Below are 15,566 nucleotides of genomic sequence, written 5' to 3'. Positions count from 1 at the left end.
CATCTTTGTTCTAAGTGCCAACATGGATTTAAAAAGGATCATTTGACCAAGGATGCAATAACTTCATTACTTAATTATGTTACTGAGTCTACAAGTTCATATGTTTTGATGGTCTTTATTGACTTTGAAGGAGCTTTTGATTCCCTATGGTGGAAGAGTGCTATTAATTCATTAGTGTCCACCCAATGTGACTATTACACGTTTCAATTTATGTGATCATATTTCTAGGATAGCATGGTTAAGGTTTGTGCTAAACATTTATCATATAGTAAATCAATTTCTAGAGGATGCCTGCAAGGATAGGTTTTGGGTCCTCTGCTGTGAAACACTGTTGGATCAATGGTTGATTAGGAATCATGAGGGATATGTTAAAAAAGCTTATGATTTGGTTATTGGAATGCCTGGATGTTCCAGGGCTGATTTGGAAAATAAAGTGTTGCATTTTGATTATCATAGACCACCTCGTGTTCTTTTGAATGGGGTCCAGGTTCCCTACATTTCCAAAACGAAATACTTGGGACTGATAATTGATGATAGATTGTCATTTTTGTCACATTACTAAAATGAATGAGAAGGTAAGAAATTTTATATCTTCAATTGCTCGGATTTCCAGAAAAGAGTGGGGACTGAATAAAAATATATTATCCCTTTAATTACAAGACAATATTCTTGCCAATGGTATCTTATGTAGCTGGATGTTGGTTCTTTAGGGTGAATATAGTTAAGATTGCATCGAAGCTCTTATTACAGCATACAGTTCTGTTGACAATAACTTCCATACCTAGAACAATATCGAAAAATGCCTTGCAGGTTTTTTACCTCTGGACTTATATATTGCTTATAAACTGAGAAAGGGCATCTCTGTGAATATGTTAGATATTACTATGGACCTTGCTAATAATATCAAAGAAGAGAAGTCATGTATTTGGAACCACTTAATAGGAATTTGGCAGTGTAGATGGGACACAAGTGAACATGGTGACGTTACCAAAAGATATATTAGAACAGTGAAATAGGTGTCGCAGTGATCTAGGCTTTCTCCTTTAATGCCTACGTCCTTTTTGTTAATGGGTTATGGATCTCTTCGAGCTAAATTACTTGAGAGAGGATTGGAGCCAAACCCCTTCTGCTCCTGTGGGGCTCATAAAACATGGACACATGTAATGTTCTCTTGTGTAGAGTACTCAGAGGAACGTTGACTTCTCCCGACTGGCATTCCAGATTTAAATGAAGATAATGTGTCTATCCTTCTTGAGGACATTGATAAGTTCAACATGTTCCAGGAGTTTTCAATTGCGGTATTCAAAAGATGAACTGTAGTGTGATCTGCTATGCATTAAATGAACCAAGCTCATTGTGCTGGTCATGGTTTGGATGTATTTTGATATTGATCTTGATCCTGAACCTTGAACCTGGTTCTTGGGGATCTTCTGTCAACTGCATTCGGTCAAACTAGGCTTTAATTTTGTTGTCATGTCTGCCCTCAGTTTGTTTACTTTTTTTTTGCTCTCAGGTTTGGTTGACCTGCCTGTGGGTTTGCAGGCACCACTAGTATAGCACTACTTCCTGTGGGTGTGGTATTCGTGCTGTATGCACATACAGTGATTAGCATTAGTAGAGACATATGATGCAAGAAAGAAAGCTTATGCAGCATCAGCCAAAAAAAAAAAAAAAACCACTCCCATTTCACTCCTCCGTTCTTTCCAAATACCTGTCCAGCTCAGCCTTAAATTTATTTAGGCTATCAACTTCCAAAACAAAGGATGGAAGTCTGTTCCACCAGCCAACTACCTGCTGGTTAAAGGCAAACCTCCACATATCTACCCTACCTCTGTCTTTCCTCAGTTTGAATTTATGCCCTCTTAGGTGATCATTCTGAGCAAGAGGAAGAATCTCATCAGCATTGAGCATGATCAAACCATTCAAGGCTTTATACCTCAATCAGATCACCTTGCAGGTGCCTAGCCTCCAGACACTGTAATTTGCAAAACTTAAGCCTTTCTTAGTAAGAGCAACACTTTGTTCCATTTACTAATCTTGTTGCCCTTCTCTGTACTCTTTCCAACAGCTCTACATCCTTCTTAAAATGATGCCTCCAGACCTGTATACAGTGGCCTGACCATTGCCTTATACAAGGGGATAATCACCTCCTTATCCCTGCTAAAAAAATTCCTGTATATCATTGACCATGAGCCACTTTTGCAGACCGTCTGCACTGCTCAGAAAACTTCATATTTGCCTTCACAATTACCCCCAGGTCCTTTTAGTTCTCTACCACTGTCAGTGTAGTACCACAGAGTTGATACGTTACTGTTTCCCATATGTAGTACAGGCGGGTCTCAATTAACGCGATTAATTCGTCCCGCGAGCGCATCGCGCAAAACGGAAACACATTAATCAAATATAATAACCAATAGGAAAACTTATAATTGGTCCTTGACCTTCTGGAATGTCCATTGCGGTTCTTAAACTGTGCGCCGCGGATTATTTTAAATTTTCGAAGGGAAACACAGCGATACTCTACATCTGTCGGACACCGCACGAACTACTAGCTCAAGGTAGTTCACAGTTTCAGCATTTCTTATTAAGTTGTTTGGACCTAATTACTAAACAAAACTGTTAGGTATTTCTTTTTGTCTGGGTGCCCCTTGAAAAAATTACTGAGACATTAAAGGCGCCGTGATCCGAGAAACTTTGGGAACCTCTGACATAAAATACACAATGAAGAAATTACTGTTGCGGAAATATTTGAACAGTGTTGACTTTCTCTTTTCATCAATCAATTTCCGATAGCCAACAGCAATCTTCTCTGGGCCCTGGTGAAATAAATATCGCAGAGAACATCAAACCCTTTGTTTGAGGTTCTATGCGATATGAAAGATTTCATCTAATTCTTTTACCGTTATCTTCTTCGCGGTAACATTTTCATCTGGCACATTTAAAAATTTGAATTTTTAAATGCAAGTCTGCACTGACTTTATTAGCAGGAGACAAACACGTCTTCTTCCGATGGTTGATGGGACACACCGAGGCGGGCAGCAGGCAAATGTTTGTTTATTGACCGTACGACTTGCGGTAAGCTTAATGCGCGATTCAAATCTTTTTCAACTATTGCATAAAAACAAAAGATCGCGTTAACTGGAAATTTGCATCGTGTAAAGTGAAAAGTGATATCATTTTTCAAATAGCGTTAACTGAATATCGCGTTAATCGAACTCGCGTTATGCGAGGCATAGCTGTACTTTACATTTGTCAATGTTAAACTTCAATTGCCACCTCTCAGCCAATCTGCTCAATTTTTCTAGATCCTGTTGCAGCAGCATACTGTCATTAGTGTCCTTAATAACCCTGCCAACCTTAGTATCATCTGCAAACTTGGACATTAAGCTTGATATACCATCATCAATATCATTTATAAATACAAAAAACAACAATGGACACAATACTGAACCCTGAGCGACTCTACTAATAAGATTAGTCCACGATGAGCAATGTCCATTGATTGGATTGCCACTCTCTGTCTTCTCCCACTCAACCATTCCTTTATCCATAGCAGCAATTTGCCCGCAATGCCACACTTCTCCAATTTGTTCAGCAGTCTTCCATGTGAAACAGTATCGAAAGCCTTTCTAAGATCCAAATATATGATATCAAAGTTATTCCCTGCATACAGTTCCTTTGTGACCACATCATAGTATCCAATCAAATTGGTCAGGCAAGACTTTCCCTTACAAAACCATGCTGTGTCCGAGCTGTAACTGAATTCTTGTCTAATGATCCTGCAGTGCTTCTTTAACCAGTGCCTCCATTAATTTTCCTGGAACAGAAGTTAAACTAACAGATCAATAATTACTTCTGTCGTCCTTCGATCTTCCTTTGTGAATTGGTGTCACATTTGCACATCTCCAGCCCATGGGAACCTCCCCCCCCCCCCCGAATCCAAAGAAGCTCTCATAATTATGGCTAAGGGTTTGCTTACTTCCTTTGCTGCCTTCTTTAATATAACTGGATAGATCCCATCCACCCCGGGTGCCTTTTTTATGTTTATCTTCAACAATTTTCCCTCCATTTTAATCTCAGTTATTACAAAATCACCTAGTCACTGCCAGAGTTTAACTCACCTCTGGCATTCCCTTCCCTGAATAACTCCTCATGTGTGAATATAGATGCAAAATACTCATTTAGTTTGTTAGCCACCTGAGCAGGAAGCGCCTCCATAGCCAGGTGGGAAGGAGCAGCAGTGCGTAGCACATGCTTCTTGATTAGACCGAGGTTTGAGCCCGTCACCACCAAATACGGAGGATGCGGGAAGGTCAGGGAATGACCACCGCATATTCCCGGAGCAATATGGCCTTAGTTGCTATTGCTCCTAAAAACCAAATAACAACAACAACCTGAGCATTATCATCAACAGTTGAACCATCAATATCCAGTGGACCAACCTGATTCATCCCTTTCCTTCTAGAGTTTACATAGGTAAAGAACTCTTTGTTGTTTTTCTTTGCATCCTTTGCCAAAGATTTCTCATAATCTGCCTTTGCCTGCCTAATCTCCTTTGTGACTGGGTTACAGACCAGCTTATATCTATCATAGGCTTCGATGTCACACATTAAGTGCAGGCAGATATGAAGTTCTCTGAGCAATGCAGACAGGCTGCAAGAGTGGCTCATGGAGTATTGTAAATGATATACAGGAATTTTTCCAGTAGGGATAAGGAGGTGATTATTCCATTGTATAAGGCAATGGTCAGGCCACACCTAGAGTACTGTATACAGGTCTGGAGGCCTCATTTCAAGAAGGATGTAGAGCTGCTGGAACGAGTACAGAGAAGGGCAACAAGATTAGTGAATGGAACAAAGGGGTGCTCTTACGAAGAAAGGCTTAAGTTTTGCAAATTACAGTGTCTGGAGACTAGGCACCAGCGAGGTGATCTGATAGAGGTGTATAAAGCCTTGAATGGTTTAAGCATGCTCAATGCTGATGAGATTCTTCCTCTAACTCAGAAAAATCACCTGAGAGGGCATAAATTCAAATTGAGGAAAGACAGATGTAGGATAGACGTGCGGGAATTTGCCTTTAGCCAGCGGGTGGTTGGTTGGTGGAACAGACTTCCATCCCTTGTGGTGGAGGTTGATAGCCTAAATAAATTAAGGCTGAGCTGGACAGGTATTTTGAACGAACAGAGGGGTGAAGTGGAAGTGGGTTTTTTTTTTTTTTTTTTTGGCTGATGCTGCATAAGCTTACTTTCTTGCATCAAATGCCTCTACTAATGCTAATGCTAATTTATATGTATCCCATGCATTTTTCTTCTCTGCCATATGTCTCATTAGTTCATATGACATCCATTTAGGATGTCAATATTTCTTAGTTAGTATGTAAAGCATAGTAGCTTCCAAGATAAATTCTTTGAATGCTTCCCATTTTGAATTTGCTGTTGGTATTATCATCAGTTGGTCCCACTGTATAGAATTTAAATACTGTCTCAGACTACCGTAGTCACCTTTACGAAAGCAAAAACCCTTCCCTTTACCCCTGATGGTAGTTACCTCTTTGAATAAATCCCACTTCAGCACACTGTGATCACTACCACCTAGTGGTTCCTTTATCTGCAGATTCTTAATGCATGAAGAATCACCACTACTAATAATCAGATCAAGAGTATTACTCCCTCTAGTTGCCTTCCGAACATGCTGATGTAGAAAACAATCATCCAATAAACCACAAAAGCCTTGCTAGTGTGTGAGTGACCAATCCACAAATTCCAGTTAATATATGGGAAATTAAAATCCCCTATTATAAGACTCCCTGATTTACAGCCCATTCTATTTCCCTGTACAGTATCTTATTATGCTCATCAGGGTCATTAAGTCTGTAACACACTCCTACTCTCAATTTGATCTCCCAATGCTTATGTCCCACCAAACTGACTTGATACTTCACTGTCCAGTGATGTCGACTGGCTGTACCTCCTTGGATTTTATGTGTTTCTTAACTAATAGCATAACCCCTCCTCCCTTCCTATCCTTGTTGTCCTTCCTGTACACATTGTACTCCCCAAATTCCCAACAATATCTGCCTTTGATGTTTTGAGCAATACCACAAATTCATCAAATTTATTAACTATACTCCTAGCATTGGTGTATACGCAAGTATACATGCACCTGTTCCTATTCTTTGCTACCCCTAACACAACCCATGTGTTTACTTGTACCGCAATGATTCCCAGTAGTCTCTGAAATACCCTGCATCTTGTTTTCCATAAATGCTGCTCATTCCAATAGAAGCAGTGCAAGAATCACTTTCACCTCTGCCAGTGGGTACTGTTAATCTATTAGTCCTTGTATCCCCCCCCCCCCAAACTAGCAATTTTCTGACCCACCTAACACCATCTCGATAGCATCAGCAAATATTCTTGCGCCTTTTCTATTTAAGAGTATCCCATCTCTGTAGAAGCAGTCTCTCCTGTTAACAAATACAGACCAGGCTGAAAAAAATTCTACCCCTTGAGCCTTGCACAATCTTTCCAGGGCTGAATTCCAGGATGATTGCAAACCAGGGCCCAGCTCTCACTTTTATTTTAAATAATCCTCAGGCCAGCTATGTAGTTTCTACAGCAATACAACACAAGTTACCAAGGTGAAGATGGGCTTATGCCTAGGAGTCACCCCAACACACACACACACACACACACACACACACACACACACACACACACACACACACACACACACACACACACACACACACCCTGAGATTTGTACAGAGAGCAAATTAATATATGTAAATAAATCTTGTATATAAATTGATGTATATAATCTTGAGATTGTATAAATTGTGCTTAATAAATGAATTTTATTAACACAGAGCATTGTATGCTCTGCGTTCAAACTCTGCATCCCTTATATCTGAGTGACACCATCTCTTTGATATGCCTACGATTTCTGCATTGTACCGTACTATACTAATATGTAATATACATTGTACTGTACTAATACTGCACTGTACTTGTTAAGTAGTCCTCAGATCTCCTACTCTTAATATCATCAGTGCCAGTGTATACAATAGTATTGCATTTTGTGCCCTTAAAAGATATCTGCTCTACAGCATTATCTACCTTTGTTCCTTGGCAGACATACCTTGGTTCTATTCCACTTATCCTTTCTGCACAATATATTTTACATTTCCATATCAAGGACAATAAATCCTCCTACAGGAGGTAGTTATTGTTGGTGATCATTAGAGAACTCCCCCCTTCGCTTCTCCTCCAAATCACAGCACTCCCTCTACTTGGAGCTGCTTTGCTGCTCTAGTCTGAGGCATGATTTCCATTTAAATTAAATGTAATTTGAGAATACTACGCTAAACTAATAGATGCCCAAATGCAATAATACGTATTATACTCATAAGTTTTCCTTGTATGTGTTAAGCTAACAAGTTTACATTTTATGTATTATGCAATACATATGTTCATAGAGTTTTAAATAAGTTATTGCATTAGTAGAAACTGAATTTTTAATATATTATTGGAGTTTTAAATTAGTTAATTGCCTTACTAGAAAAACAAAAAAAAATCACCATTTGTAATTCAGACTGCATCCTTTTTTGCATCTGTATTTTTTTAAAATGCAAAATGAAGATATTTTCCTAAACAAGAAGTTGGTGCATTATAGCCTTAGTTTACCTACAGCCCCTCAGTGTAGGGGCTGTAGGTAAACAATTGCAGGCAGAGGGAGTAGTAGGGTTTCTCTGTGATTTATTCCAGGATTTTCATCCCATACAATGTACAAATCTGCTCCTGAACACATACATCTGCAGGCATAATGAAATGATATAGTTTGTTGGTGATGCTCCTAAAAAAAAAAAACCACAACAACAACAAACAGGTAACAAATAAGGAATCCAACCTATTACTCCTTGTACTTTATTTTTCATTTCTTTGTAGCAAGAAATGTAAAAGTGTGAATTAGATAACTTCCATTTTTATTCTCTATTTGCAATAGTATTAGTACCTGAAACGTTTTCCTCTTTTGCAGAGGCCAAAAAGAAGACCGTTACCCGAATTTTATTTAGATGATGAAACTGATCTAGAAGGTAAGGGGAAATTTATATATCCCATTACTTGACGTAAGTTACCTTGCTTAACAAGTTGTTGACATTTCTCTATGAATGAAAGTTGGATAATTTATTGTAGACTTAATTACGTATCCATTGTTATCCCATCCTCCTGCCAAGTCAATAAGGAAACCAGTCTTCTCCATTTAGCTCTCTCTCTCTCTTTCCAGCTCTACCCAGCAAATGCCTCTTCTCACGATATTTCTCTTCACCTCTTCTTGCCATCTACTTCTCTGTCTTTTACTCCCTATTTTCATTTCTAACATCCTCTTTGACAGTCTGTTATCCCCTCCATTCTCTTTACATGACCAAACCATCTCAGTCTGTTCCTTAGAATCATTTCTTGTGATCATTATTCTCCTACATTCTCCTGAATGGCTGTGTTTCATACTCTGGCTCTCCTGGTCTTTCCACATACACACCTCTCAAACTTCAGTTCTGTCACTTGCTTTTTGATAATATCCTTCTCTCACATTACCCAATATTCCAATCCATAGATTATTATTGGTACATAATAAACTCTAAAGATTACCATCTTGCACTTTTCAAGTACCTGTTTTCTCCAAACTAGTTGACTAGGTGCATTATAGCCAATGCTACTGATAAAACTCTTAAGCAAACAAACAAACAAAGAAACTCCAAACTAGATCTTTTGCACAGTTATAAAACATTATTTCTTCCTACATACAGCCACTCCCCGATTAACGTAAGGGTTGCATTCTGTGGAACTCTACATAAGTTGGAATTTCCCCCATGCTTATGCAGCATTCGCAACTGTGCTCACTGAATTGATTGAATCAAAAAATAAATGTTCAAAGAACATGTGAATAGAATTATTTATTGTATTTATTCAATTTTTTATCTCATGCGCAGGAAAAATTACAAAAGCGTGCAATTTAAAAAAAAAATTCAAAATTATAAAATTACAAAAAAAGAGAGGAGGCAGGCATAACGTCAGTAAGTTTTACCTCTTGATCATCGTTGCCAGAATCGACATCTTCAGCTGATAAGTACGCTGCTGCAGAGGTCGAGGGCTGTGGAGATTTAAAAGGGGTCGGCCGCTCAACCTTACGAAAGGACATATTAATGGATGACTGGACAGTGGCTTTTTTCTTTTCATTGTAGATGTCTTTGTAGCAAGCAAGCATATCATTCATCCCTCTGTTAACTTTTAAGAATCGTTCACTCTCAGGATCCATCTTCCGAAATCTCGCCATTGCCAATGCAATTTCACGAAATGCCATTGCCATCTTTCTGGTGATGAAGCATCTTGGCTCCTCATTTGGTTCATCTTGATCTTTGTCAGCATTTTCTTCTTTTGCTATCGCTGCCTGCAAGTCAATAAGTTCTTCATTAGATAATTCCTTCTCTCCTTCCTCTATTAACTCCTCCATGTCTTTGGCATCAACCTCCAACTGAAGTAGCTCTGCAACCTTTACATTCTTACCTGTAACCTCTTCATATGATTCATCTTTTTCAAACCCTTCGAAGCCTTTTGTGTGCTGTGGGCATATTTTCTTCCATTCACCATTTAAACAACGTTTAGTAATTTCCGGCCCCTCCTTATTAATGCTTAAGATGCCGTGGTAAATATTGTAAGATTTCCAAAAGTCTCTTAACGTAAAATTTTTCTCACTGTCTACTGCAGACAATGCCTGAGCAAATGTGCATAAATAGTATGCTTTTAAATTCAAAATAATACCCTGATCGATAGGTTGGATGAGTGAAGTCCTGTTTGTCAGTAGAAATTTGACTCTCACGTTCAAATTAAAATCATCTAGATGCGTAGGGTGTCCAGGAGCATTATCTAACAGAAGAAAAATCTTGAAAGGAATGTCGTTGTCTTTACAATATTTTTCAACCTCGGGAATGAAGCAGCATTTAAACCAAGCGTCAAAGGGAGATATTGTTATCCATGCTCTCTGGTTCAATTGGAAATGCACAGATTTATTGATGCCCTTAAATGCACAAGGATTTCCAGAATGGTACACAAGCAGTGGTATTAATCTGTAATCTGCCCCAAGCAAGAACGTGGCCTATCTTTTGAAGCCTTGAAACGTGGCATTGTCTTTTCCTCTTTGGCAATGTATGTTCGATCTGGCATTTTTTTCCAATACAGAGCAGTCTCTTCAACGCGAGTTAAGGTTGAATTCAAAAGTGTCTGCAATTCTGCCCACACACGATAGGAGGCAGTATTTGATTACAATCAATTACAACCCTGCAGAAATTGTGCAAGGCTCATAGAAAGTTCATCAGGTGGTGCGATGTTGGTTACTGCATGTGGGCATGGACTTCTTCAGTACAGTAATACCCCGACTTACGCGAAATCGGAGTTACGCGGTTCTTGATTTTTTCTTGCTGTGACACACGTTGGACATGTTTCGCGCAAACTCTACGTGCACAATTACGATTCTACGATCGACAAAAGTTAAGATAGTTTTGTTATGTTTTCTAAACCCTTAAAAAAACTATGTCATTCAAACGAAGTAAATCTGATTTTCCTGCACCTAGTAAGAAAAGGAAAATGATATCTTTGGAATGTAAACTTAACATTATCAAGGATTTTGATAGCAGGATGAAAATTTGTGAATTGGCAAAGAAGTTTGAGCTACCGGAATCCACAGTAAGAACAATCATAAAAGATAAAGAAAGAATTCTCAAAGTGGTGAAAAATGCTCAATTCTTGAACTCAAGCATAATTCGTAAACGTCATGGTATTATTGCTGAGATGGAAACAATGCAGAAATTATGTTGTGATAATCAAGTAAAAGTGAAGAGTTGTCCAGTCGATCAGAACACTGTGTGCTATCAAGCTAAGCTGATTTTTGAGAGGTTGAAAGAAGAAGCTGGGGAGGCGGGCAAAGATGAAAACTTTGTAGCTAGTAACAGTTGGTTCAACCGTTAAAACTCGTTGTAACTGGCACAGTATTTAAAACTCGTTGTAACTGGCACAGTATCGCGGAGAGTGGAGAGGCGGCAAGTGCCGATAAAGAAGCTGTGTCTTCTTTTCCTGAGACACTCAAGGCTATGATAGAAGAAGGTGACTATAGCAGTAAAACCGTATTTAACGTGGATGAGACTGGCCTGTTCGGGAAGAAGATGCTTAAAAGAACTTTTATCGCGGTGAAGAAAAAAAACTTTCCAGGCGTTAAGGTTTCCAAAGACCAATTGACAGTGATGGTTGGCGGGAATGCAACTGGTGACTGCAAGTTAAAACCTCTCTTAATTTATTGCTCCGAAAACCCAAGAGTTTTAAAAAATATATCTAAAATTAGCTTACCAGTGATTTGGAAGTCAAATCATAAAGCTTGGGTTACAGCTTCCATTTTTGAGGACTGGTTTGGTCACCACTTCATACCCGAAGTCGAACATTATTGCAAGTCTAAACAGATTCCATTTAAAGTGATGCTTCTTATTGACAATGCACCCAGTCACCCTCCTGCCACCCTAATTAATTTCGACCCATGTGTGAAAGTTGTGTTTTTGCCTCCAAACACAACCAGCTTGCTTCAACCAATGGACCAGGGAGTCATCAAAACATTCAAGGCTTACTACACGAGACGTTCGTTTGCACGTCTGAATGAAGCTGAGACAAAATAGTGAGATATCTGTTAAAGACTTTTGGAAACAATTCAATGTTTTAGATGCCATAAGAATCACTGAAGAATCTTGGGATGAAATTCACAAAAAAATATTGAATGGTGTCTGGAAGAAACTTTGTCCATTTTTTTTTTTCAAAAACGATACGAAAACGTCAGAAACTGATAATGTCACTCATGTGATAGACGAAGTTGTTAATCTTGCCAGGCAATTAAATTTGGAAGTCAATGGTGATGATGTCAACGAGCTGTTGGATTCAGTCAGGAGCTGACAATGAATGAGCTCATAGAGATGCGTGAGCAAAACATCACTGAAGTATCGGACACTTCAGATCCAGTTCCACCAGAAAAGCACATGACAATTGCAAGCTTGACAGAAGGTCTCAGCTCAATTGAAAAGGGCTTAAAAATTTTAGAAAACAGACTCCAACGAAGAACGCGTTATAGCTACAAAGCAAGGAATAAAAAAATTATTAGCTTGCTACGAAGAAATTCTGCATGAAAAAAAGAAGGTGCTGTGTCGTCAGATGAATCTGTTAGATTTTATGAAGCCAACATTGAAATAACTTTTTTACGTAACTCATTTATTTTTTTTAATACATATTTTGTATTAATATGTATAAAGAACTGAAATTTTATTAATTTTTCTTAATTAGAGTAAACTAGTGTTTTTGTTAGTCCTTGATCGCAATTAAACAAAATTTATATGTATTTATATGCAAAGTTGTACCCCGACTTTACTTTTCTTTTTCTTTACTTACTACATTTTGCTTATTATCAACTTTCGGCCCTTGTTTTATTTTATAATACTGCTAAATTTCTTGATGCACTATGGTACTACATTATTACTATCATACTATCTTATATATATTCAAACCTAGTTTTGCGAGCAGTTGACAACAGAAACAGATAGCTACGTTAATTATGGGCCAATATATTGAGAGGGTTAGCCCTAGAAAAAGTCCCTTTCAGTATATCTACTAACCCATAATTAACACATTTTATAACTTTTATAATTTTGCCTTATTATTTTATTTTACTTAATTTTATTTTATATATTTTTGCTCTGTCATATTTCTATTTATGTTACTACCACTACTGCTCCTTTTTTTCGTCTTTTTGCCTTACGTTTTATCTCATTTTGTTTTACTCTCACTTTATATTACATATTGTACTTCTGGGTTTTTGCCACAGTGCCGACGCGGAGCAATATGGCCTTAGTTGCTAATGCTCCTAAAAACCAAACAACAACAACAACAGTGCTGACTTTGGGCCTTTGCACGTTACTTGGGCGTTTTTGACGCACCGGTCTTTTGCAGACTGCACCTAATCTCACTCAACCTGCTACCTCATTGCCAATCCGATAAAAAAAAAAAAAAAAATTTTTACTCTACCATATTCTATCATATCTAGAACATATATATATATGTTATATATATACACATACACACATATATATATTATATTATATATAACATACATAACACACATATATATATATATATATATATATGTATATTATAATTAATATGATAAATAAAAGTTTATCATATCATATTAATATGATAATTAATATGATATGATAAATAAATAAATAATATATAAAATATATAAAATATTTTATATATTATATTATTATTATATATATATATATATATATATATATATACAGTGGTGGGATTCAAATAATTTAACAACCGGTTCGCTGCCCTAATGACCGTTCTAAGTATAAAAAAACTATATACCGAAAGGTAGTTTATTATTTCATGCAGTTAATACTTAAATAAGAACAATAAAAGAGGTCCACAAAACTAGATTATGTTATAAGAAAGAGTTTTAAAATATTAATGAAAAAATATTAAATAATACCTGACAAAAAACAATAAAACTGTTATTTAAGATATTTCGATATTGCTTCTTGATTGGCGCCCTCGCTTGCAATTTTCTTCGCTTTTATCCGAGCATTATCGGCTGAGTGATTTATCCTTAACCACTGTAGGAGTAGGATCCCATTCCTTTAGAGATAGGCCGATTAGACTAATAGTCATTGTGTTTGACATATTAGAAACAGTTAGGCGACTTCTCTTCTCTGAACATATTATGTTCATCTTTGAAAATCCCCTTTCCGCTTCTGCCGAACTTACAGCAGTTGTTCTGACAATATTTTTAGCTCTCTGAACACTTTCAGGAATTGCATAATTCTGGGAATTTTTTAAAACGTTTTCCAAGAAATCTCGATAATCATTAATATCAATTTGGTAATTAAAAATGTCATTAAATACGAGCAATTGTTCTTCAGCTGCTTTCCATGGAACTAGTACTTCTTCAATATTCCAGTAATCTGGCTCCAAAAAATTGAGAAATTCTAATTTTTTCCTATCTTGAAATTGGCTACAACTTGCTTTTAAATGTTCACAATCCATTAGTCTTTTTTTTTTCAAATTCGTTACGATGTTTTCTAAAAGACTTTCTCGAGGAAGCCCAAGACAAATCGATTATTTTCTACAAATTTTATATTTTTGAAGGTTTCTGAAGTAATTAATTCATCAACTTTTTTTTCGTATGGACCCTTTTCCTTTCGAAGCATTTGAAATGCTTTAATAGATCTTATAACGAGTTTTTCAGCCTTTATTATGTCTATATTTCTTGCTTGCAGTGCATTTGAAAGAAGAGAGATTTCGTTTAAAATATCAATCATCAATGCCAAATCAGTTATAAAATATATATTTTCAAGACGGGCAGCCATACCTAAGTACTTTTTATTTGAATAAAAATAGTGATGTAGCGCTGGATAAGTGCGCCACACAGCTAGGGTTAACCTTAAACTACAGGCAGCCCATCTTGGTCCCAAAACTCTACCAATCTTTATAATTTCAATTCCAAGTTGTTCGGATATTTTGGAAAGTTCAATTTGGTTCTTATTGGATTGATGAAAAATAGTATATATCTTATCAATAAATATTTTAAAATGATTTACTTGCTTTGTTTCCTTTATCGAATCATCTAAAACAAGATGGAGGTGTTGATTTAAACAGTGCCATATTATTATGTTTGGAAACTCTTTTGCAATCCTAGTGCTCACTCCAGATTTTCTCCCAAGCATAACGCTGGCACTATCGGAGCAAAATCCTATTAAATTTTTTTCTAGGTAGTTCTTAGTAAGCCCAACATTATTTAAACTTTCCATAACTGAAGAACAGATTGTATCTGCATCTTGTTTTTCCAATTCAACTAGTTGAACGAAAATTGTTGGTGATGTAACTGAATCCAAGGCCAATTCTAATACAACATTCTGATTTTGATTTCTGATTTTGGTTTCTTATTGAAAAAAATCTGTCAAACTCTGTTGCCTTTTCATCCTTTTAAGGGCTACTGCAAAAAATTTTAAAAATGTTTTATTTTAATATATTATAGAGCAGGAGCGGATATGTGCCAATATATTTGAATATTTTTACTGGTTCTGTCCATGTGTGGTCATATCATAAACTTTTATAAACAAAACACTATGCTTATACCATTGATAAACATCAGTCAGAACATACATTTTCTTCATTTTATCGATACTAAACGAAACTTTCTTGCTGAATTAATAAATGGCATAGAATACCAGGCGCCCGCCTTAGAGAGAACCCTGATCACAAGTACCATTTTAACAACCGGTTCGCCGAACTCAACAAAAAATTAGGTATCGGTTCTGCTGAACCGGTGCGAACTGGCTGAATCCCACCACTGTATATATATATATATAATATATGTTCTAGATATGGTAGAGTAAAAATTTTTTTTACTCTACCATATTCGCTTAACGCTGATAATTCGTTCTGGAAAAACAGAGCTCTAAGTGAATCCGTGCTA

At 36.9% G+C, this 15,566-nt stretch overlaps 1 protein-coding gene across 2 annotated transcripts in view; it reads left to right on the top strand.

Annotated features, from left to right (window-relative positions):
• The window catches only part of LOC150087127 (disco-interacting protein 2-like), a 1,128,863-nt gene that overhangs the window by 225,318 nt on the left and 887,979 nt on the right, over positions 1 to 15,566 (top strand). For both annotated transcript variants that reach the window (XM_090372979.1, XM_090372978.1), the window contains exon 10: positions 8,034 to 8,091. In XM_090372979.1, the coding sequence (XP_090229105.1) occupies positions 8,034 to 8,091 (58 nt within the window). The remainder of the gene's footprint in view (positions 1 to 8,033; positions 8,092 to 15,566) is intronic.

This window comes from Mastigoproctus giganteus, chromosome 4 (assembly GCF_048544385.1).
Source record: "Mastigoproctus giganteus isolate SK-2022 chromosome 4, ASM4854438v1, whole genome shotgun sequence".
In the NCBI taxonomy this organism is placed as follows: domain Eukaryota; kingdom Metazoa; phylum Arthropoda; class Arachnida; order Uropygi; family Thelyphonidae; genus Mastigoproctus; species Mastigoproctus giganteus.
The sequence above is the reverse complement of the archived record's forward strand: the minus strand, read 5'-3'. Positions and strand labels throughout refer to the sequence as shown.